The sequence below is a fragment of the Sceloporus undulatus genome, chromosome 3 (assembly GCF_019175285.1).
Source record: "Sceloporus undulatus isolate JIND9_A2432 ecotype Alabama chromosome 3, SceUnd_v1.1, whole genome shotgun sequence".
Taxonomy (NCBI): domain Eukaryota; kingdom Metazoa; phylum Chordata; class Lepidosauria; order Squamata; family Phrynosomatidae; genus Sceloporus; species Sceloporus undulatus.
This window is the reverse complement of record NC_056524.1, coordinates 183,150,389-183,176,125: the sequence shown is the minus strand read 5'-3', so window position 1 is coordinate 183,176,125 and position 25,737 is coordinate 183,150,389. Positions and strand designations below refer to the sequence as shown.

General features: G+C 38.6%; 1 protein-coding gene across 4 annotated transcripts in view; it reads left to right on the top strand.

Annotated features, from left to right (window-relative positions):
• KNDC1 (kinase non-catalytic C-lobe domain containing 1) overlaps positions 1-23,287 on the top strand; it is a 103,580-nt gene extending 80,293 nt beyond the window's left edge. For 3 of the 4 annotated variants that reach the window (XM_042460288.1, XM_042460287.1, XM_042460289.1), the window contains 13 exons: positions 1,148-1,241; positions 1,333-1,430; positions 1,770-1,993; positions 4,428-4,541; positions 4,921-5,068; positions 5,311-5,493; positions 9,967-10,170; positions 11,169-11,251; positions 13,914-14,064; positions 18,708-18,830; positions 18,930-18,989; positions 21,224-21,381; positions 21,671-23,287. In XM_042460288.1, the coding sequence (XP_042316222.1) occupies positions 1,148-1,241; positions 1,333-1,430; positions 1,770-1,993; positions 4,428-4,541; positions 4,921-5,068; positions 5,311-5,493; positions 9,967-10,170; positions 11,169-11,251; positions 13,914-14,064; positions 18,708-18,830; positions 18,930-18,989; positions 21,224-21,381; positions 21,671-21,902 (1,872 nt within the window). In that variant the 3' untranslated portion in view covers positions 21,903-23,287. Of the gene's footprint in view, positions 1-1,147; positions 1,242-1,332; positions 1,431-1,769; positions 1,994-4,427; positions 4,542-4,920; positions 5,069-5,310; positions 5,494-9,802; positions 9,861-9,966; positions 10,171-11,168; positions 11,252-13,913; positions 14,065-18,707; positions 18,831-18,929; positions 18,990-21,223; positions 21,382-21,670 lie in introns of those variants that run through there. The other variant, XM_042460290.1, reaches the window with a different exon arrangement.
• The last annotated feature ends 2,450 nt before the right edge of the window (positions 23,288-25,737 follow it).

The window sequence follows — 25,737 nt, the reverse complement described above, 5'->3', positions numbered from 1 at the left end:
CGCCATTCCTTTCGTAACCCGAAAATTTCGTAACCCGAAAAGGCTTTCCGTTAGCACTGGAAAGCCTATAGCTGCACTTTGCAGCATTTGAATTTCGCGCCGAAATGAATTTCGTAACCCGAAAAATATTTCGTAACCCGAAACAGTTTTTGCCAATCCAACTTTTTCGTATCCCGGAAATTTCGTAACCCGATCATTTCGTATCCCGAGGCACCAGTGTACTTTGCTGTGATGACATAGGTTTCTAATATGAACAACTAAAACTCACTTTTTTAAAGAAACAAAACAACATGTTTGTTGCCCATTCTACTCTACTTATTATTACTTTAATGTTAAGGTCACTATCCAGAACGTTTAGCAGAGGGAATGTGCACCAGGGCTTCCATACTTCCTTTTTTCTATCAGAATTCATGCTTGCCACTTCCCAACCTATTTTTTCATAATCTACTTATTTTGTTGAATAATAAATGCCTACTGTTAAAATCAACAAAACATCATTTCAGTGTTCTACAGTATTTAGGTAAATTTTAGAGATATGCTAAAATGATCTTAACTTTTACTGGCCTAAATACTGGTTATTTCTGGTGCTAGTTTTGGCACTATAGCCATGGTTTTTGCACTGATAAAGAGCCATATATCTGTACACCTCTTCTTCATCTCTTCACTTCCATCCTCCATCACATGTCTGACTTGGATGAAGGCACATTGAAACCACGGTTTCCTGTGATTTCTGGACAACTATAGTTTAAGGAGTTTCTCTGAGCCAAGACAGCGTGATCATATCTTTTTTGGAGCAGACACTGAAAATTACAGTTTCTATGTTATGATGTCATGGGATGTGGAATGGTGATGAGCTCTGAGAATACTGCATGTCCCTTATCTGATGAACTTAATTGGACTGAGATAGGATGCCTTAATCAGGTCTACATGGGTAACCATGAGAAGCAGCCAGTAATAATGTGGTAGCATTTTTTTCTGTTTTATAAAGAGGCATAGTAAAAGGCATGGGAATCCTGATAGATCTGATGTTGAATGATGGTAATTATTCTCCCTCCTCTTCCTCCTCTTCTTCCTTCCTGCCACTTCCCAACCTGCAAAATAAATGCATAATTATATTACTTTCATTCCCTTCTGCACCTCTCATCAGGAACTTGAACAGCAGATAATGATAGAAACAAAAAATTATAGTAAGAGCAGAAGATTCTACTACAGGCTGTTACATAAAGAGAGGAGGAGCAAAGGTATGTTTGCACTTCTCAAACTGCAGAGCTACTCTATAGCAATTGTATTGGTTCATCAAATGGATCCTCATTGCACTTTTTAAATCTTGAGGTGGTGAAGTGAAAACTATCTTACCTAAACTGAAGGGACAGCTAGAAGAAATGAGAGCAAAGGTGCAGTTTCTTGAACTTGTGAAGAAATATTTACAGGTAATTCTTTGATTTGTTGGGGGAGTTAAATTCAAAATTAACATCTGTGCAAGTGGAATGGCACTTGCACAGTGACATTTCAGTGTTCAGTGGATTTAGTGAAAGTGTAATAGTTTTCACAAGCTGAAGGTGTAGAGTTGGATTCCTTTTTCTCAATGCTTCTCCATCCCCATATACCGCTTCTTATAGTGCCATAAGTAGAAAAATGCTGCAGTAATTTCCACAGAGTTGAATGGGAGCTTTGAGAATGGATCAACATAGCCTTGCCCTTTCTGGGTTTTGATTATGCTATACTGTGTCAGAATGCTAGAAACTCTGCCTTCTCTCCTTTTGTTTCAGATTATAAACACAGAAAAATGGGGAGTTGAGTCGTGCAGTCTTCTAACAGTGGTTAACATGGCAAGAAGTGAAACACTGAGTATCAGCTCCTTGGACAGTATGCTCCTTTTCTATAATATAAATAAAAATCTGTATAATAAATCGCAATGTAACAACAGTCAATATCAGCCAAGAAATCTACAAGCTGGAACACCACTTGGGCTAATGGCATATCTCTACTGCAGGTACAGCTCATTCTACAATTCCATGGAGTTTATCACACGTGAGGAATTTATCTTAATTTCAAATGAAAAGAAAGTGGGGCCAGAACGCATTCATGTGAATTGGCTAGTTCAGCAAATTTACGTTAATGCAGATTGTGTTCGAACTGACTTCCCATTGCCCAAAAATAGCTTGCCATTGCCTGAATTTGCGTGTGGCAGTCTATCACACAATAACATGAAACCCCATGATTGCATTCAGACTGACTTCCTATTGCCTGAAATTGCATGTGGTAGTCTATCATGCAATAACGTTAAACTCCATGATTGTGTTTAGATTGCCATTGGATTATACAGTACTTCCAGTTTCCCTTGTCTGATAAACTCCCATGAGAGATGAAGTCTTCCTTATACTGCTGCCTCATGGAAATGAAGAGGCATTCTAAGCTTAAGGCCAGCTGGTGTGTGTTAAGCTGCATGAAGAATATAGGCGCGTTACAGAGGTCTGCCGCTGCCTCCATTTCCGCCCCCAGGAAGCTGCAGCCTCCAAACGGGGAGGCTTCCTGGCGGCAGAAAAAGAAGTCGCAAAAAGCAGCTTCTTTTCGCACCACGCTTGCGACATACAAGTACGCAAATGGCGCACTTGTGACGTCACAAGGCAAGGGGGATATGCGGACGCTAAGTGTCCGGCATGTAAAAATGGCCACGCCCGTGTGTATAGGGCGCCACCATTTTTACACCCCCATCACGTGCTAGGGGTGAGGCCGGTATGGACACTAGGTCCTCGGCCAACCCCTAGCACGTGACGGGGCCGGAGCAAAGGCCCGTGTGGAACAGGCCATAGTGAGTGAGAGGACCTGGTCCATTTAGCTCAGTGCTTTCTACACTGACTGACAGCAGTTTTTCAGGATATCAGAGAGAAATCTCTTCCCAGTCTTATTTTGGACTTCAATAGGACTGTGTTCCATTTCATGACACAGTGGCCTCAATCCAACATCCCCTCAGTGTAATGTAAATATAGTGCAGTGTAGACCTATGCTATGCTGAACCATATACCCCACCCCTGGATTTACTGAAAATTCTTGAAGCCACCCTACATGGCCATTCCATGCTTTGTAGCAAGCAGGCAGGATTGAAGAAGCATCTGGCTACATCCTCATAGCCAGACATACAATTATTATAGCATCACTGAGACCCCTGAAGAACCTCTCTAATTCTACCCACTTGCTGGGAAGATGGAATGGCCATGCAGGGTAGCTTTGAGGGCTTTTCAGTAAGTCCAGGGGTGGGTTATATGGTTCAGTACATGGGGTGGGGGAACTTGGGTGTTGCAGCGAGAGGAAGGGACTATGAACCCCCACAGTGCCTGAAAAAAACCATCTGCATGTGTAAGGAATACCTACCTGTGCATTATATCCCTAACAGAATTCCAGGCAATGAGGAAAAAATGGGTTGTGGGGGAGGAGTGGGGAAAACAAACTCAGACATGAGTTCTTGATGTTCAGCATCCTACTTCCCCGTGCTTTCTGATATCGAAAATGGGGTAACAGGGAGCTGTCCTTCGACTTTGTCTAACCGAGGTGGACAGAAAGCAGCATGGGGGCTGCATGCACCCCTGAGGCCACTTCAGTTACACCCTCTTTCAATTACGGTAACATTCTGTACATAGAACTCCCCTTGGAAAGTGTTCCAGGGACCACAGCTAAACTGTTGACTGAGACTGGTTATACAGAACTTGTGTCTGCCTTGTAAGAACAGTTTTACTGGCTGCTGGGCACAATTAAAAGTTCATGTTTATGATACCCTTGGATCCAAGTTATCTGAAATAATCCTGCCCAGTCCCTGAGTTCTTTAAGAGAGGCTCCTCTCTTAGTTCAACCAGTCATAGCTATGTTTGTGGAGACACAAGAGAGGGCCTTCTTTATGGTTGCTCCAAGATGGTGAATGCACCTGGCAATGTAGGCTAGGTTACCCACCTTCCGTTTCTGTTTCATTAACAGATAAAGGTTCTTTTATTCAGGCAGGCATCTGGCAGTTGACTGGCTTTTGAGAAAAGTGTTTTTGATGAGCTGATGCTTTCTATGTGATTTTTTTTTTACTGTAATGTTTTAGTACTATAATTGGATGAAGTTTTCAGCATTACGACGTTTGTGTTTTACACTGCACCTGTTTTTATCTACACTTGTCATACTCTTGTGAGCTGCCTTGAGTTTTAGTCTTAGAAGAACCATGGGGATAAATAAGTAAATAGTTTCAATCCCACTTTTTTGAACATTGGATCTATGTTCCTTAAAAAAAACTCTTCTTTTTTCTTCAAGTAAAATAGAAAATGTGAGAAGTCAAGTGACACATAGTAATTGAATCCATTCCTTTTGCTTCTTCATATTTGCTGTGCTTGATTCCAAGAAGGCACATTTTAGCTTACAAAATTGATTTTTTCCCCTCTTGTACTCTGCAGAAATTCATTTTTAGAAGGCTATGTACAACAGTTCCTCTTTACCTTTCGGTATTTCTGTTCACAAGAAGAACTTTTGCAATTTATTCTTGATAGAATCATTATAACCTTACCCAGGTATGTACTGAAACTCAGATAAATTTCAGCTGAGTATAGTATTGATGTGTCAGAAGCCTTACATTTGTCCCTACATAATTATGAATGGTTGCTTAATTTTTTTAATAACTAAAAGCATCTATTTAATATTACTTAGGTGGGACTTTTTTAATGAAATGTAATTTCAAGATAGAAGAAACTTCTGTCCTTGACAGAACACTTTCCTCTTGGACGAAAAAATGCATGCAAATTTCCATAGCTTTTTATTAAGTGCTGACAAAAGATGATATATTTTTCTGTTTTTGTTCTTGAAATGATAAATTGAAACATATTTCAACATAATAATGCCTGGAAGTATACACATATCTCCATTTACTGACTAGCTTTCTATTCTTCTTAGTTCAAGCCCAGAATCCTGCTCATTGCTTAGCAAAATATACTTTCGCAGTTTCTCCATTCTGCAGACATGGATTGAAGACTGTTATGCTGTAGACTTTGCAGTAAACCCTGACTTTATGAGTACTCTAAAAGAATTTATCATTTCCAAGGTAATTCACTGTTTTGACAGGAAGCTTAAGGTACATGTCAAATCAAAGTAAATTATGACATGCAAGATTGCAGCAGTATTATAAGAGAATTTCACTATAAATATAATTGAAATGAGAGGGGGAACATACTTTAGGGATCTGTGTATTTTCTTTGCTAAAACAGGATTTATTTTAGCTGTATTAGGTCATAAACAATTTGAAATATAAATCCATAGAAGCCTATAATAATGGACTTTTTGTAGGTAGTTCCACTCAGTGGCTATGGCAAATGGCTTCTATCATGGCTTGACCTCATTACTAGGAGGAAGGAGAGCGATGTTTCTCAGTGCTTGAGAAAGGAAGACTGGAAAGAAGTGGAGGAACCCAGTGAAACACAGTCCTTACGCTCTTCATGCAAAAAGCTCTCAAAAAGTATTTTACAAAAGGTATGTGCTTTTTTTTATTTTCTTTGTAACAATAGTTCATGGCACGTACCATATTAATTGTACTTCAACATCTTTCCTAACCTAGCTGAAATCTTAGGATATACCACTAAGGCCTTAATTCAGTTGTCAGCCCCCATTAAAGTAAACCCATTGAATCAGTGGAACCTACTAAGTATTACCAAGCTGCCATATATTTATTGAGTTTATTTATTGAGGAAAAACTAATCGGTGGATTTCGGTCAAATATATCCATGTGTATTAAGAAAGGGCATCAAATGAGCAGCAATTTTAAATCTCTAAATAGAAGATCAGTTTCTCCCTATACTACTATAGGATAGGGTAGTCCCCTCCAGTTAGATTAAAGCTGCCTAGAATGTCTTGGAGCTGCAGAAATTAGTAGTTTATTTCATAAATGAGCAAAACACACTATATACCATGCTGTGGTGTTAGGACTTAGCCATCTCCAAACTAACGGTAGGCATTATCTCATTTAGTTAATATGATTAATGAATCAAGCATATTTGTAGTCTCCATCTGTGACATATAGTCAGCTCATTCAGACAATGGGTGTCTTATTTACCAAAACACAGCAATATTGTATAAATGGTACTGTAGTCCTGAATTGATACAGGTTGAGTCTCCCTTATCCAGAATTCCAAAATCCAAAATACTCCAAAACTGTCCACATGGGCGGTTGAGATAGTGACATCTTTGCTTTCTGATGGTTCAGTTAATTTTCTGATGGTTACACTTTTTTTTTGTTTCATGCACAAAATTATTTTAAAATTTGTATAAAATTACCTTCAGGCTATGTGTACAAGATGTATATGAAATGTAAATGAATTTTATGTTTAGAATTAGGCTCCATCTCCAGGGTATCTCATTATGTACATATTATATGCAAATACAGACATTCCAAAATACAAGGCAATCTGAAATCCAAGACACTTCAGGTCCCAAGCATTTCAGATAAGAGAGACTCATCCTGTAAAGGGGTAAAGTAGCTGGTGTAGGTTTCCTTCCTTTTGTCAGGGTTTATGTTCTTTTTTCAATGGCTTCAGTATTTTGCAATACATTTTATTTCTTGATTTAACAAAGCCTGGCATTGAAAAGAGGTATACTAGGTTTTGATTCCAAAAGTGTTTATCTGCCATACATACCCAGGATTTTACAATTTTGTATTAACTCTGTTGACAAAGCAGGTAATAGAATAGGACTCTTTTTAAAAAAAACTAAAATAGAGTACATGGCATAAGCTAACAAAATAGAACAAAACCTCTAACATTAGTTTTAACACAGCAAAATTATAAAGAGGTAATGTTCAATATTAAAACCTAGCTGTGAGATTTAGTAATGTTAACTGGAAGAATAGAGCAGCAGTAGTGGGAAACTTGCAGCAAATGCAACAAAACAGGTCACATCTATTCCCAACTCTTGTTCTATATCAGTGACTGCTGCAAAGCAACCTTACTTTACCATCACCAGAACAGAACTGTTCCAGGTTGTGGAGAGCCTATTACAAGTTGATTTTCATAACAGAATGCAGGAATATTCAGAAGCCTGCTATGACTAGTTTGTAACACATTTTGCAGGAAAAGTTCCTTGGCTGTAATACGATGCAAACACAGAAGTGGCATTGGCTACAACTTTTTGTGTTTCTTGGATACTTTTTATCTTGTTGGCCCTGATGATATAGACGGAGTCCTTGGGGGAAACATTGTCAACGGTTTCCGTACTGAATCCTTGCCCATCCTAGCCAATGAAACTATTTGGATCAGATTTACCTACTTGGGTTAGAGCAGTGGTTCTCAACCTTCCTAATGCCATGACCCTTTAATACAGTTCCTCATATTGTCCTATGGCGCTTTTCATAGTTTCATCTTATTCATGCATATTGTTTAACATCTACATGAAACTTCTGGGGGGAGGACATTTGGAGATTTGGGCTGTGGAATAATTAGTGAGCATACAAAATCACAGTATCTTTGATTTACATATCTTCCTGGAGAGTTTATATATAATAGCTCATTTCTAATTTTAATTGTTTGTGTTGTTAAGACTTTTATATTACATATCTTGTAGATCATCTTAAATTCATCTTGTGGAAGAAAAATAAACTAAACATTCCATTTATATTTTACACGTAAACCCATTTAAGACTGCAGTTCTAAACACACTTACTAAGAAATAAACTCCTTTGCATACAGTAAAACTTGCTTCCGAGTAAATATGCTAGGATTCCACTAGACATGTAGTTTGTGACCATAGGATGTTTTAAAAATATCTACGGTAACATGCAAGCAGTCTTACAGATATTGGAGTCAAACACTACAAGGTAACATCAGATAGCCAAAATATCACATAATTTGCAATATTCTCAAGCAGAAAGAACTTACCTCCTTATAACAACAAACCTCTTGTTTTTATGGTAAAAATGCTTTTTGTAAGTTAATTAAGCAGATTCAACTGTCTGAGATGCTTGAATTTGCTAGTCAGAAAATTCTAATTTTCCTATCCTTCTTTCTAGCTAATGCTGTTGGCCTCATAATAAAGAAAGACACTGGTGGATTAATTACTGTTGTTCTTGTTGTTGTTGTATCTCTTCAAGTCATTTCGGACTTGTGGCAATCATAAAGCGAGCCTATTGTGGGGTTTTCTTGGCAAGGTTTGTTCAGAGGGGTTTTGCTTTTGCCTTACTCTCTGGCTCAGAGTGTGTGGCTTGCCCAAGATTACACAGTGGGTTTCTGTGATTGAGTAGGGATTCAAATCCTGGTCTCCAGTTTTGTAGTCCAACACTCAAACAACTACACCATGGTGGCTGCAACAGCTAATTACTGCTACATTATTTTTAATTCGCCTGTAAAATGATTACATAGCCTAAAGTAAAAAATAAAATTAAAAAATAGTCACATACAGTTGATGGTGCTTTCAGAAAGTTTTTCTGTTCCATAATGTTGGAAATGAAAGAAAACACTGAGCAGAGAAATAAAGAAGTTGTGACATTTTTAAAGAAGCTTTTTGACATGGCAATAATATACATGAAGACAAAACTCAGTATTTTCTAAGATAATGGTGCAATAATAGTGGTTTTGACTTGTCTAAGATGATGGCTGTAGTGCGGCTGACAGAGTATGGGGATGCTAACAATGACATTTCCATATCTGGTCAATTTGAAAATCTTGAATCTGTCAACAGACAAAAGACTTTGGGTGAATAATTGGATGGTTGCTGTGTTGTAGTCATCAGGTGCTTTTTAAAGTGCTTATGTTAAGAATGTGCCAGAGGTTAAGGCCTCTAAAGATAAGGTGTGGTGGAAAGAAAGGAAAATGGTTCCACTAAAGGGTAATAAAAAGAACAAAAGATAATCCACCTCAGTTGTCCATTTTATTGCTCATAAAAGCTAACGTCCAAAAATGATCAGCACTCTTATGTGGTGAATAAGGCAAGGCATGTATTAAATGCACACAAAAATGAAAAAGTTATCAAGGCACTCATATACACAATTAACCAACATTGTATAAGAAAGGGATGGTTTGTTGTATGGCTTCAAGCCATTTCCGACATGGTGAACCTAAGGTGAACCTATCACAGGGTTTTCTTGGCAATATTTGCTCAGAGAGGGTTTGCCTTTGCCTTCCTCTGAGGCTGAGAAAGTGTGACTTGCCCAAGATTACCCAGTGAGTTTCCATGGCCTAGCAGGGATTCAAACCATCATTTTCAGAGTTGTAGTCCAACATTCAAATGACTACACCACACTTGGCTCACAAGGAAGAATGGTAGTTATCAATGTTATTGCTGTGGTTTTGACATACACAGAAGACAACTAGAGAACTAAGAACTGTGTTGTGTGAAGTCATTACAATATAGAAATAACTACATTACTATAGAAAAGTGTAACTATGTACAGAAAATAGTTGATATACATAAAGCATGACAGTTGGAAAATACTTCCAGATGTGAATGAGAAATTACTTTGGGGGCTTGAATGGGTTGACTGAGTGTGAATAAACTAAAATTCAATCCAGTCCAGATGCTAATGAATATGGGAAATATACTAGCTCTATCATGCTTTCCATGACAGATGACTTTTATGGCTAGAAAGTTATTCTGCTACTTTTAGGCTGATATAGCAGTTACACCTCTAGGATATGATCAGCATCATCTTGGGTCTTTGACTACTGGAACATGTAGTACACGGGCAGCCTTTGAAAACAGTCCAGAAAAGTCAGTTGTTCCAAATGTGGTAATTTAGCTTTCATGTTGCATTGATTTGAGATATACTTTAACACCAATCCTCTCTGTTCCTTAGTGGCTCGCAGCTAGCAACTTCTTTCTGGGCTAAACTGAAGATTCACACAAGCTTGAAGGTCCATGAAAGTAGTACTTGTGGCTTGTATAAGATTGAATTTAGTTCTTCTTGAGTAAATGTATTAGTGGAATAAATAGTTTTTATTTTATTTTTTTCTTGTACAGAGCTTTAATTGGAGGTCATCAAAAGGAAATGAAGCTATTGTACCTTACCAAAAAGATAAACAACATAACATTGCATCAGCTTTACCAAAAGAATGCTTTACAAATGGAACAGATGGTTTCTGTGCTAGAATAGATGGAGGACAATACTTTTTAACAGAATATACTGCACAACAGCTTTGTTGTCAGCTGACACTGTTGCAACAGGTAAACTAAGCTTTTTTCTTATTAATAGAGAGCAATGTATACCATCATTTCTCTTTCACTGCTTAAAAGATAACAATTATGAAGCCACTGACATTTCATGGGAAGTTTCCATATCAAACTTCTTGATAAATGTGATGCAAGGGCAATACTACTGAGAGCCAGTAGTATTTGGTTAAGGAAGAAGAACATTTCAAGCTCACCAGTGTGATCTACCTGCTTCAAGAGGTGCTAGTGATAGAAGAACAATATCTTTGCCACCTTGTCTCCCAATTCAGGTGACATATTTCCTGGATCAATATTCCAAAGTGCTGTTGAATATAAATGCTCAGTGTCTCACCTTGACAGCATAATGTATAAACTGCTATTAGTGGCATTCCTGTTGTGAAATCCTGATTATTCTGTGGAAAGATGGCTTCCAAGAGCCATCTCTTTTTGTGTGCAACCTGTTGAACCACTTGGTACACACCGGAACTAAAGGAAGCGTTGTAGTCTGGGAAACAAAATTCATGAAGGGTCCAGTCTAGCAGAACCTCTCACTAATGACTCCACTTCAGCAGTGAGTGTAAGGGCTGGAACAGACTTGCAACTTCATCCAGCTTCTAGCCAGCTTGCGCGTGTGGCATTTAGATGCCACACTCGCCCAAGCTGGTTGGATGAAGCTGCAGTGGAGCAGCTTCAATCCTCCCTAAATAGGAACAGCTCTTTGCCGCTCCTATTTGGGCTGGATGAACTAGTGGTAAGTGCCTCTTTGAGAGAAGGAGTGGTCGCAGTTATTTTCAATGATACTATAGTATCACAGCCTTAATGGTTTTGTGCCTGAGAGAGAGAAGGGCAAATGTGATCCTATTGATTCCTCTTGATCTCTCAAAGGCAGGTTACACCATGGATGATGTATCTTTCCAGTGATTCTGTCTGATTTGGGGTTGAGAGTCAAAAGTATACAAGTACCATGATCAAATATATCGTGCATATCATATTTCTGTTAATTTTTTTTAAAGGAAATGTTCCATAAATGTCATCCAGTGCACTTTCTTAATTCAAGATTCCTTGGAGTAAAAGACAAAAGTGTGCCTCTCCAGAAGTAAGTTTGCCTAGTCTAGTGATATGCTGTGTATTATAAATGTGTGTTGTGTGTTGTAGACATCAGTGTTATAACTGCTTTCTACATATATGGGAGATTTGAACAAGGAGTAACAATCAATGCATTTCTAAATACAATCTTAAATGTATAACTTTTGAAAATAAATACATTAGCAAAACATTTTTACACAATGAATATTTTATTGGTTATTAGAGTAGTCTGAGATCAAACATTGGATACCAGAGTTAGGAGCAAATAGTTCTGACTCTATAATCTTCTTTGCAAGAAGCTGTGAATTGGGGGCAAAACTGACGGAGGTTAAGGGGCGGCTTAATGCTGCCCCTTTGAGCGCCAGATTTGGGTCACAGCAACCGCATGCCACGGCCCCGATCCAGCGTTTTTCCAGCCCCAAAAGAAGCAGCAAAATGCTGCTCCTTTTTGAGGTGGGAAAAACTGCCCTTGCCACCGCTGCCACGGCTCTTCCACGTTTCTTCAGCGCAACGTGTGTAAATGCTGGGCTGCAGAAATGTTGTGATGCTGCCTGCCATCGGGGGGGGGGGGGGGAGGGGCGTGACACCACTTTGGGGACAGAGTTGGGGCATGCGGTCACCACACCCCGACTCTGCCCTGACGCCGGCCTTTTGGCCGGTCTGTACAGCCTGATCTCTCAAAGGCATCCTCTGAAGCATGGTGGACCTGCTTATCTTCTTCCAAAGTACATACACTCAGGGTCTTTATCCTTTACAAGCTCCTTCCATGGCTTGATCAATCCAAACTGAAAATGGCAGCCTTTACTGTGTAGTTCACATGATAGCCATTGTTTCCTAAGCAAAGAAATGACACTTCTATCCCTTACTAGAAGATTCCTTTCTGTTCCACCCTTCCCCATGCTTTTACATGAACACTGACGCCCTAGGATCAAAACAGAAGGACAAATCTTGTGTTGAATTCTAGTGTATTTTCTATTCTCATTGGAATTCCACTGTACTGAGAGTTTGTAGTAAGTCTTGGCACTGTGGTTATGGTTAGGATTTAATGCAGAGTTCTTGCATTTCGTGAATTAACTGTGTAGTCTAGTGCCATGTAAACCCCATGAGATCAACCTGCTTGTCACTTCTGCTTGGCTATATCATGGCTGTGTAACATGAGATATTTTTTGATCCACTATAGTTTGTTGACTAGGATTTTATTTATTTATTGAAAAAAGAGTACCCTAGTATCAAAAGGCAATAAGTTGGTTAGGTCATTTTTGTCCCGCTTTTGTGCTGTAAAAAATCCCAGAAATTGTTAGATGGCAAGCACTTTTCAGTTCTTTGATGACAAAGTTGTAGAATGCATATAGTATAGGTCTAGTTCTGTGATAAGATATTACTTTGGGAGTTACAATTCTTAAGCAAACATGTCAGGACAATTTTTATTGATATCCTGGGAACTTGCAGGTGTAGAAGCTTAGTATTATATTTTCATTCCTGCTTGAATTGAAAATACATATGGAGATGAATAAAAGACTATTAATCTAATCAGACAATCTAAGCAGAATCTAGCTGTACTGTTTGTTTGTTTGTTTGTTTGTTTATTAGCAGATAAATACATAGCAAAGCTTTAAAGCATAAATAAGCATTATATTTCTCCAGCACAAGTAGATACATCACCCTTGCTGCAATGAGATTCTTCAGGCTGGAAGGACTGTAAAGTTCTTTATTGTGAAATAAAGAAGAAATCGGTAGGTTGATTCTCTGGAGAACATTCTGATGAAATTCCAGACTAGCCCTTTTCAGAGATGGTTTGGGATATTAGTCAAGAGAAAAGATGCAATGAAAGTAAAGAGGAACTTAGTAAAATAATTGGAGAGCCAGTGTGGCATAGTGGTTTTCAGTGTTGGACAAGGACTTTAGGAAACAAGGGTTGAATCTCTGCTCACTGTGGAAATCTATTGGGTGACTTTGGACAAGTCATACTCTGTCAGCTTCAGAGGAAGGCAATGGCAAACCCCTTCTGAACAAAGCTTGCCAAGAAATCTCCATGATAGGTTTGTCTCAGATTTGCTTTAAGCTGGAAATGACTTGAAGAGGTACAACAACAACTAAAACCACTGTTCTGTATCCAGTTGCTCATCCCAAACACAGTTGGCCCATTTTGTCAGTGTTTGTGTAACTTCCATTGTTTCAGGGGATCTACTCTAGTTAGGATTAATAGATGGATTTAGGCCATCTTTTAAGAGCTGGATGAGACATGAGCTGAACAAAAAGGGAGAATTTCAGAGAACAAAGCATTTATAAAATAAATCAGTAGCGTGTGATTTTTTAAAAAATCTGGTATTTACTTCTGGCATAAAGTGGTCTAGTATGACCCCTGTTTTGGCAGAGATACATTCTTTGTCTTAGTGTGGAAATGCGAAACTGCAAATAATAACCCTAATGAAATGAAAATGCTGAGACATCTTCTGCTTATTCTTATAATTTTTTTATCAGTTCTGAGAATTATTTTTGGTTTAATAATAGTGGCCCTTCACTTTTTTGAGTATACTGTAGATCTTTCTTCCAGGAGGTAAGTCCAGTTGGAGGTATTTCTATATATTCCTTATGTTCTTCACAGTGAATTCTGTTATCCTTTGCCTGGTTATAATTAGTCTTTTAATGCTGGAGATGCTTCTCTTTTACAGAACTACTTCCTCTGAACTGTTGCCTACTCAAATCTATAACCTTTTTGTTGAAACCTGTGTCCAAGATGATTACCTCGTACATCTTTTGAAATATGCAGACAACGTCAGTACTTGGGTTGCAGCTGAAATTGTTACAAGCTACAGTTCTAAGGTTTGCAATCTTTTTACTTTTTCTAGTCGTGGTTGTATCCCCCATACTTATTCTCTTGGTGGGGTAGTGTAGTTGCAGTGGTTGCTTTGGTTGTGACATCAAGGTGATTCCCTGGCTCCCTTGAAATTCAAATACCTTCTGAGAGGGGTTTTCTTTCCAGGACTTTGGTGGGAAATGAAAGACTTAAACTTCCTTCCCCATTCCTCAGAATCCCAAAACTACTCTGGCTGCCTTATGTCATCCAATGATCTTTTGGTCTTCCTGTTGAGAGTTGGAAACAAGACTGCCCCAAATGAAATGTGTGGCTGCCATACAATTCATGAATATTATAATAATTGTTCATATGGATGCCATGTTTTCACAGTAAACCATGCTGAAAGCACATGTTAGAGTTGTATAATATTGCAACATTTCAATCTGATGCTGGATTTTTTAAAAAAATATCATACAAATATTACTTAACATCTCATATTAATAAACATATACAAAGAATCAACAATCCACCAATATTTCACTTTATAGGTCCTAGACAGTGAAGGGGTGCATTTGATTCATTTGATATGGTGGAATTTGTTTGAGTCATCTTTTTTTTTTTTTAATTCTATGAATAAATGTATGTGGAAGGAAACAAACAGAAGTACTTCTTTCTGTTCAGATATCCCCCAAATGGGTGTGAAATGCGTCAGTAGTGAAGGAGTCTCTAGTGGTGTTTTATTACATCTTCAGGTGTTTCCTTTTCTCTTTTTTTTCCCCCAGGCATAGCAGGAAAAGAGCCAGAATGAATTTAGAACAGAGTGGGAATCATGCAATGTACAACACTGGACTGCAGCTCTCAGCCTTCTTCATCATTAGCTACCTTGACTATATAGCCCTGTCCAAATACGCAGGGCCAGAACTCCAATTTGAGTATGGACTGTTTTGACATGGGAAGGCTAGTTCGCCATCAAATCCAGGCCATCCCTTCCTAAAACTGGTTTAAAATAATTTTGCTCCAGATTTTCCACAAAAATCCAAAGTGGTGCCAAGCAGCCGTTTACACAGTGTCCTGCTGTGCTACATGGCATCACCACTGCTGGTGTGGGTCACTTCCTCTTAGGCCACAATGTGAGACAATGTGGTCAAAACTGGGTGCCTTGTTTTTACCTTAGAGCAACATGTGCCAGCAGTGTAAGTACCTGGAGGAATTCAGGGCCATTTCAGGGCCAGAATACTTCGGAAGCAGCCCAGAGTATTCTGACCAGTGTAGACCCACCCAGTGTGGACCCACCCTAAGACTGCTTGAACTTTCAGTCCACAATTTCTGGATGGCTGCATGATTCCTACCTCAACTTTAGAAATTTATAGCAACAAAAATCAGGGTCATTTTCATACATGTACAATCTCCTGATAAAGGTTCCCTAGGTAAACACCTGAGACTGTATCCCCTTTAATTCATTCAATTACTCTTTTTTATGGTGGATGAACATCTGTATGTCCTGCTTATGCTTTTACATATATTAGTATGTGTTTGTACGCTTGAAAGAGAGTGAGTTTTTAGCAACAAAATCAAACATCTACAGATAAGCTAGAGCTGTAAATATGCTCCTGTAATTTTTTGAATTGAGTATTAGAATTCAGCCTTAATCTTGCCTTCCTCGTACGTTCCTACCAGCAAGGGGCTTTTTCCTACCACGGGATAAAAAGATTTCTACTTAGTGAAGGCTAAGGTTTATAAGAATGTTATTTCACACTAATTTGGTTAGGTCTACACTATTTAAGATAGCCACAGGTATATGGTTGCATGCATCCATCTGTCCCTTTCATGATTCAAGGCATAATTCAGTCTTTGATCAGATCCCCTTTATTGGGAGAATATTTTATGTAAGTATTTGCTTAAGTATATACGTAGCTGGCATAGCTTTCTGTTAACAGCCAAAGGAATATCTGGTTTTGAGAGTAGATCAGGGGATAAAGCTCCCCAGGCTGCTTCCCTGTTGCAATCCATTTCTTATTCAGCAGGACATGGTAGTTTCTAAAGACATTTCCCCTCGCCCACATCTGGGCATAACCTGTTGACAGTGGGCACATATATTTAGCATCTATAATATAATTAGGATGCAAGTTCTTTGTTTATGTTTGTGTGCACATGAATGGAGCTAAATTGTGGAGGAAATGTCTGTGCACAGGTGAAACCCATCTCATTCCCAATGTCTATGTGAGCCCATAAAAGCCTGAAGATATTCAAAGGGTTTTGTTGGAGGTATTCAGTGAGTTCCCAGATAAGGCAGCATTTTCAGTTGCAGGAGCTATATAAGTGTACATCTTACGGAATACTTTGCAGACCTTCACATTGAATCCATGGGGAATGTGTCCTTGTATCTGCCTCCAAATATGTCTATACAGCCCCTGGGTTGCCAGGATTGGTTTTGTCAAGGCAATAATCTGTCCATAATTACTGTCCCCCCTCCCCCCAGATATTGTTTTCCAAGCCTGCCAACTGGGAGTACTATTGGAGATGATGCTCTTTGCAGTTATCCTTGCTTCTTAGGTACTCGGTCTATCACTCTCTGCAATCTGATAAATGCACAGTGCCTTCTTTGCTAGTTGGCTTAGAGGGGTCCTGCACTGCCAGCCTTCTAGCAGCTTAATCCAAAAAGAATACAGTATGACCCCTGTATCTGTGGAATATACATTCTCACATTTACTGTGGAAACGTGAAACCGCAGATGATAGCGAACACTATTGAAATGAGTGACTTCCAGTGGAAGTTGACCATGGAGTTGCACTAGGGACCCAGAGATTCCTAGAGAGAACACCTCTTTAGGCATTTCTAGGTCCTTCATTGCAATTTTCTGGTCAGCTTACTCCAGAAGCACACCATACAATTGTGCTGGAGGTTCTAGAAAATGCCAAGAGAGTGCATACTTTTTTCAGATATGAGTAAGTGAAACCTTGGGTACCAGTACCATGGATACATATGAGGATCTTCACCTTTAAAGATGATAAATATAGATAGTGACACAAAGAGAATGAACACATTTGAAATGTGGTATTGAAGAAGAGTTCTACAGATACTATGGACTGCTGAAAAGAGAAATACTGTAAATGGGCCTTAGAAGAAATCAGACTTGAACTCTCACTGGAAGCAAAGATGACTAACCAAGAGTTTTATATTTTGGATTTATCATGAAATAGTGTTTCTCATAGGAAAAAATGTTAATGTTGGGGGAAATGTAAGACAGTAGGAAAATAGAAAGAATGTATTATAGGTGGATTGTTTCAATGAAGGAAGTCACCCCCTTGAGTTTGCAATACCTGAGCAGGGCAGTTGATAATTGGGGATTTTGGAGGCCTCTTGTTCACAAGATCACCATAAATCGAAGTTGACATAATGGCAAATAGCAACCAAGGGTTCATTTGAGCTGTTTGATGTTGTTTGCCATTGTAAACAGTGGGGTGCCAGTTGAAACTAACTAGAAAAGGTTTAAAATTATCAAAGGGGGGGGGGGAAATACCATGAAGCAGTCTCAGAATTTGGGTTCAAAGGAGGATTACAGTGGAGTTTCTTCAGCTAATGCAGCCCCAGCCCATTTGGGCTGCTGTAGCTGAAGCTCCTTTCAACTTGCCAGTTTGACAGCCCTGCATTCCTAAAGCAGATTATCTCTACAGTTTTGCACTTCCTGGTCTGCTTTAGTAGTCCCATCGGATTCTATTCAGGGTGATGGTATGGTGTCAGCATAGCCTGACTTCCAATCCTGTACTTCCATTAGAGCAGAGATAATTCTTTGTCATGTCACTTTCGTAACATTGTACACTCCAAGAAGAGAACACATTTGATTGATTTTTTTTATTCATCTTCTAAATCAGAAAAAAAGCTGTTCATTTAAAAGCATTTCCTGGTTATGTCTATAGCACTTCTTAGAAATACACATTATTGTTAATTGGTAACTGGAATACAAGTAATTAGAGAGCAGTTGTTTTTTGCTGCTGTTAAATGACAAGGTTGATGGAGACAAAATTTCACAGTACAAAGATTCTATAAAATGAATGTTGATACCCTGCTGCATCAACATGTAGATCAAGACATCTCAATTGTAGTATTTCATCTAGTGTGAAACCTTCAATTTCAGGTTTTAAGGCAGCTTTTAGATTTGGCCACTGATGGATAATGCATTTCAACTCATTTAAATAGTTTCCTTATTTGGTACTTAGCTGTTTCCAGTTGCCTTCCTATCAGTAGCGTCTCCACCCCTGGTGTCACCTGGTGTGTGGAGGTTACTGCTGGAGGGGGCAAGGGGGCTGCTGAGGGATGGCCAAAAGTGCATGCTTGGCTCTTTCCTTCGCTGCTGTGGCATTGGCCTCTTCATGAGGCAATCAGCAGCACCGCAGCAAAGTCAGCAGGAGCCCACTTGACCCTTCTCATCCTGGAGTGAGAGGAGGGCTTGAGGTGTCACTCCTCTTCTGGGGTGTCACCTGATGTGACCCACATTCCCCACATCTCCCTAGTGATGCCGCTGCTTCTTATTCCAATGCTTTTCCTAGCTGTATAAAAAGAAGCCATATTTTTACTGGCAACACAGTTGATATAATCACGATCTAACAGATTTTACACCTTCATTACAGAATGAAAATGCATTTTAAAAATACTTAGTTTTTTTTTCTAGGCCCAGGTGAACTTACTAACAAAATTTCTCTGCATTGCAAAGTGTTGCTATGAACAAAGAAATTTTGCTACTACAATACAAATCCTAAATGGCCTGGAAAATCTTGTTGTGAGACAATTGCCAGTGAGTAAATCTTTATTTTGTAGCTTGTGCAGTTCATGATCATTTATCAAGTGAAATTATGCATTCATCAGAGGACTAATATTTTCTTCTTCTCTTAAGGTTTGGAAATGTTTGCCTTCTAAGATATTGGAAATAATGGAAGAACTAAAAGCTGTTGAGGTATAGTAAAAGTTATAATTTGTGAACTCTGGATGAGTACGGCAGTCAAATTCTGAGGATCATTATTAGTGCAGGGAGTGAAATAGTGGTTGCAGAGAGCAGTGAGGTCTTGACATTTGCTGAAGACCTGATACCAGTAATGGAGTAATGAGCAAACAACACTGTCATACTTATGTCATATGGAGCACTAAAACAATAGATGATATGATGATGGAATTCTCAGTTTCTACAACCCCATCATTTCAGGCTAAGGGGGTTGACTGTTTATAGAAAGTGCCTTCTCCAGATGGCCTTTACTCATGCCCCCAATCTCCTGGAGGTAGATCTGGGACTGTTGCATACTTATTTTATACTGGAGATTTGGCACAGGTTTCTGCAAAAGAAATTTAAGTACAGTGAGCCCTCTCCTTATGTGGGGGATCCATTCCAGACCCCCCCCCCTGCATAAAGGGAAATCTGCATATGCTCGCGCCCCATAGAAAACAATGGGGCGCGTGCACATGGCAGTGGTGCGGCGCGCGGGTGCACTCGCCATTGTTTTTATCATTGCGCGGCTTCTGTGTAAGCAGGAAGCTGCGTATAGTGTGCCCATATTTGGCAAAAGCGTACTGTGCATACAATAGGAAATGAAGCCTATTGCAATGGTTGTTAAATAGTTACTTTCACTAATGTATACATACAAAATGCCACAAAAATATCTCGTCCACAGGTGGAATGTGTGCTCTGATTTCTCAGTTTCTTATTGTTTGCCAGTGTTGTGGGCCAGTGTATTTGTTCAGAATACTGGAGAACATTCTCCTAGTCAGACCCAAGTTCTTCTAGATGGTATAAGATCATTAAAGAGAGTGAGTGTTTATGCCTTACTCCATTTCCCCTTTCCCTGCTGTACTCCAGTCCTTCCAATCTAATATTAGTATGTTAATGAACATGCTTTTCTTTGCTCTGAAGGGGGCTCAGTTTATGGAAGACTGATGACAAGTTTAAGCTCTTTATATTTAGAATATTCTTTATTTTATTTTATATTTTGGATTTGTATTGTAGCATTCCTACAAGGAACCCAAGTTATCATGCATAAGGTCTGTCCTATTTTGTCCTAAGTCAGACTTTGTGACACTGAGAAAGACGTTTTCAAAGCACAGTCAACTTTGTGGCTAATTAGGAATGTGAGCAAGATCTTCCTGGTCAAAGACTGACATTCTGTCTCTTACATCACACTCTGTATGTATGTGCCCTCAAGTCACCTGTCAGCTTAGGCAAGGAATACTCAAAGGTGCTTTATTGTGGGTCTTTAGACCTTTGCTACTCCATTTAATAGTTCTGTTGTGAACTATAATTTCCGAACTGTTTCTTGTAATGTAGAGAACATAATCACAATCTATTTGAATTGTAGCTGAAGGAGAAAGTGAAGAATAAGCAGGGTAAAAAAGAAAAGAAAGGAATCATAGTGCCCTTTTCTTTACTGGATTTAGTAGAGCTGAGAAGACAGATAACATATGAAAATACAACATAGAATAGCCTGATTTGATTTCATTGCCTTCCTGTGTGCTTTTACCTGTACTGTTGTACTACATTAGTTATGTCATTTCACAGTAAACTGGAAACACTGAAGGATGTTGAATTGTTTTTAAATAATACCTGTTGATAGGCACTAGAGGAAAGATTTTGATTTTGTACATACCTAAACCCAGAAATGTTTCCTGTGTTGAGCCTGGTAGTAATTCCCTTGGCCTGGTGGCAGCTTCAGCATTGAATTCCAGATAGGCTTCCTTTTCAATAAAATACATATTCTTTTAAATCTGTTGTTGAAGGTATGAAAGTTCCTTGTTCAGATGAGCTGAACTTGAGTTAATGTTGTGTTTTCCTGGATAGAAATTAACCTCCTGGAATATACAGACCCTTCTGTATAGAAACTCCATTCTGTATTCCTGTATAGGCTTTGTAAATAGTACTGCAGTGGATGAGATGGTGCTATAAAAAGAACTGGGACACTGCTGTCTCTTCAGAAAACCAACTAAGGGACTTTTGGGAGTAGGATTGAGTCCTATCAATTGCTGGCTCAAGGTTAACTACACATAACTTATTAGTTCCTTCTTTAATGTAGAATTTTTCTCTGGTACTGTAGTAGTACTGACCATGTTCATTGCAGTGTATTAATGCAAAGACTTTACCAGCCTCAAGCAGCTCTTTAACACCATAATCTAACATTATCTCTTTGCCTCTGCAAATTATTGCAGGTGTTTTTAAAAAGTGACAGCTTATGTTTAATGGAAGGAGAGAGGTTTAAAACTTCACCTACAATCCCATCAGCTTATGTTCTGGCAATGCACATTCAGCAACTAGAAACTGGAGGATTTACTATGAGAAATGGCACGTATAAATGGACTAAGCTTAGGTAATTTTCCTTATGACAAGATTTTCTTTAAAACTGAAGATGAACTTGGAAGCAAGCACTGAACAACAGAAACTTTAAATATAAACTAACTAATCTGACCTCTTGTAAATGTTTTAAAATAAAAAGACTTTAATTGTTGTATTGAAGTTGTTGGGTATATTTGGGGGAAATGATTTTAAATGTCAAGTATATGATCTGTGTACTTGGATCTTGCTCTACCTTATTAACATTTTTTTCTAGAAAAAGACCAACTCCTAACCCATGTATTTCATCTCTTCTCTTTTAAAAGAAACATTGCAAAAGTTGTGAGTCAGGTTCATGCATTTCAAGAAAATTCCTACACGTTTCCTCCAGATCACCAACTGCAGTCTTTCGTAAGACACAGAATAGCCTCTTTTAATGATGCAGACATCTCTGCCTTAGCAGCTGTCAACTCTGCCAACTTTCACCAGATACCAGCTGAAAAGCAATCTCGAAAAATCCAGGACACATTGCACAGGATGAAGACAATGTTTCAGTAATTGTTTACTCTTCGTCTTTCTGTAACATTGTCGGTTTAACGTAATTTAAATTTCTGGGCTGGTGACCAGATGGTGCCACATGTGTAATTAGCTTTACAATACAATACTATACAGCTTTGCTTAGAAGTAAGTTCAACAGTGTTTAATGGAGCTTGCTCCCAGGCAAATGCATATAGGACTGCAGCCTTAAAAATGTAATCTCCATTTGAACTCAATATTGACAATGCTTTCTTCACAAATCAATTTGTGTTTGAAAATTCCAAGCTCTGAGCAAAAGGTGCAGGAGCACTGCTGTGTTGTTTCCTTGTTTAATAGCTCATAGACCTTGTCAGATTCATGTGCTGTGTAAAGAAATGTAATATTTGTTCTACATCTTTATTTTTCTTTTGGAGAGCATATGGTGAGTTGTGAACTGATATATTGAATTGTGAATTATTTCTTGAAGCAGAAATGTGAGGAAGCAAAAGACTGCCTTTACATGTCAGGGCTGTCATCATCTTGTCTGCTTCCAAAGAACAATGAGAAGCCATATTTGAAATGAACCTATTATGTATAATTTCCTGGAGAAGGTTCTTTTTATCAAGGTTTCTTGTGAAATGATGATTGTATCAAATGTATCTTATTTACCAAAAATTTGGGTAGGCCATTTAAAAAAGCTTGGCCAGTATTCTGTATCTGTATTCCTTATTCTGTATTCATGATCGCCACTTAGTCACAATTGTGGCTTTATTGCCACATTTGTAACTCGCCCTCCCCACCTAATTTAGTGAGTATCATCTCCATGGGGGAAAGGAGGTCCATTCTAGCGGCAATTAGAGCATGGGTGGATGATGTTTATTTCAGGTTTGGGACAGGGATTGGGCCAGGAGAGATTACATATACATAGCTAAATAACTGTTGTGGAACACTGGCCATCCTCTTTTGCTGATTTTTCCAAGGCTTCACAAAGAGGGATGAAAGTTTTCTTCCTACTGCCCCACTGTGTAGGGCAACCTTTATTTAGCACTCTGTGAAGTTAGAAATAACACCCCTGTTAACAAGGTAGGCCACACCAACACTTCTGTTTTGCCACACAGCAGTACAGTGCAGAAGAACAGTGAATATAGCATTGTAATTGGCTGGTTGCCCCAGCTATAAGCGTTGTGCTTCAGTATTCATTCAGAGTAAGGTCAGGGAGCTGGCTTTTCAGCTGTTGTTGGCATGACCACATTGCCAGTTCTACTTTGGCCTGAGCTTGGCCCCTTCCTCCTACCAGTCTTGCTGGAAGCATGCTGAAACATCCCATTGGGAGATGGATGTAAAGTGGACCTTTGATATCTGCTGGGGTTTGATTCCAGGATACACATGGATATCAAAATCCATGGATGCTCAAGTCCCATTAAATACAGTGGTGTAGTAAAAAGATGTCCCTTATATAAAATGACAAAATAAAGATTTGCTTTTGGGACTTATATTTAAAAAAAAATATTTTTAAGCTATGGATGGTTGAATCTGTGGATAAGGAATCCGTAGATATGGAGGGCCAACTGTATTCTGGTTTTTTTTTCTGTATCCTCTCAGTTCAAAGATGAATATGTTTTTTGGATACTGAACTATTTTCATATAATCTTTCAACCACATTTTGCAATATTTTGAACTTTCATTTAATGGGTCTGCTTTTTGTGTTCATGAAGTTCATTATAATATGTCTCTTGTGTGCCATATCTTAATCCTAAGGATCCACTAAAAGAGTAGCTTTGTACAGTTTCTCTGTTATTAAAAAATTAAGTATAATCCAAGAATTATTTTGAATTGAATTAAATAGTTAACTTTCTTGTTAACTATTTCTCTATTGCATTATAATAAAGTTAGTGGGGTTTTTTTTTTCTTAAGTTCAGGTAAATCAACACCTTTATGCAGTAAGAAGTGTTTTCTGAAACCGATGAAAGTTAAGGAAAACTCATTAATTCATGAGCAGGTTTAAGCAAGTGTGGCCTTGCTATAAATTTACAATGGATACATTTCAGAAAAGAATCCTATTTTAGGTAACTAAGGTCCAAAACACACTGCAGAAATCATCCACCTCTTTAACTGCCCTGACTCAATGCAAGGCAATTCTGGGAACTGCAGTTTTGTGAGACATTTAGTCGCCTCTGTCAGAGAGAGCTCTGGTGCCTCCACAAACTACAGTTCCCAGAATTCCCTAGCACTGAGCCATGGCAGTTAAAGTGGTCTCAACCTAGATTATTTCTGCAGTGTGTATAGGACCTAAGCTGTACTATGTTATTGAGCTAAATCCAGTATAAGTTTCTCTTAGAGTAAATACAGTGAAATCAATAGATGTTACAGCTCCTCTTCATTTCAGTGAAACTATTCTAATTATGATTAACACTGAATTTAGCTTATCGCCTTATACCAGTAAAACTTACTAATTTTAAAAGAGTCTTTGGAATTTCATATGGTTGTATTTTTTTAAAGACATGAAAATAAATGACTGATTTGTATGAATCTTGTTGTATGTGTATGTGCTTTTAGGTAGATAGGTTTTTCTTAGCAAAGGAATACTCACAGGTGGCTTTACCAGTTTCTTCCTCTGAAATATAGCCCACATCACCTGGTATTTGTTGGTGGTCTCCCATCTAAGCACTAACCAAAGTTGACCCTACTTAGCTTCCAAGATCTTGTACCTACCTGAATGTTTTTCCTGTTGAAATTTCTGTTTCTGTTGAAGTTTCTGAAGTTTCTTATGTTTTGTAACTTCACTCCATTTTTATATAAATGATATTGTGAAGGGACACTTTTATTTGATGAATAAAATCTCTGATTTTGACAAACTGTGATTTTAAAACTACAAAATTCAGTCTTCTAGGGCTGCTGCCGCACTGCAAAATTAATGCAGTTTGCCATCACTTTAAGCGCTATGGCTCCATTCTATGAAATCCTGGGATTAGTAGTTTGTTGTGGCACCAGAGCTCTCTTAAAGAGAAGGCTGGATAGCTCACAAAATTACAATCCTAGAATTCTATAGCATGGAGCCATGACAGTTAAAGCAGTGTCAAACTGCATTATTTCTGCATGTAGATGTTGCCAGACTATTTTAAACTGAGCTACTCTACCTATGACCTTGCCTTGTCATCAGTATTAGCAAAACCAGATTATAATGGTTCAGTTGATGCAAATAATCCAGTATCCAGTCTTTTGGGGAGCCTTTGGAGGACAATGAAAGGATGATTACCAGTCAGGGCAGTAACAGCAATAATTGCTGCAGTGAGCAACCCCTGGCTGCTGGAGCCAAGGCTTTACTTTATTTCATTTTCTCATTTTGTCTCCCACCCATCTACCTCCCAGTCAAGGAACCTCATGGATATTTAAAAGTAGGGTTGCCATATTTCTGCCCTTCATATCCAGGCATCTAATTTGCATATTAGGCAAATTATGATTGTGCATGTTACTAATTTGCATTCTGATTATGCAAATTCAGCACATTAATCATTGTGCTTTTTCTATTGTTATAACCTCAGTACCACTTTTTTGTAGAATGACCCAAATTAACTTGTATATTTATTTATATATTAAACTGGCAGATCTGGAACAGAGAGAACACTGGGGTAGACCATGTGTTAGTCAACAAGCAAGTTCTACCATGCTGTCTAGCCCTAGGCTCAAGCAGCCAACACACTCAACACACAAGGCCGTCTCTACTTGCCTCCTTTCCTTTCCCACCTTTCGGGCCTATTGGGGAAGTGGGGAGGGAATGGAAGAATAAGGTGGAAATGTTACCCCTCTGCAGTAGCAACTGGAGCCTGCAGGGTACATTGAGGCTTCCTCCAGTGCTATTATTCTTGCACAGTTTTCT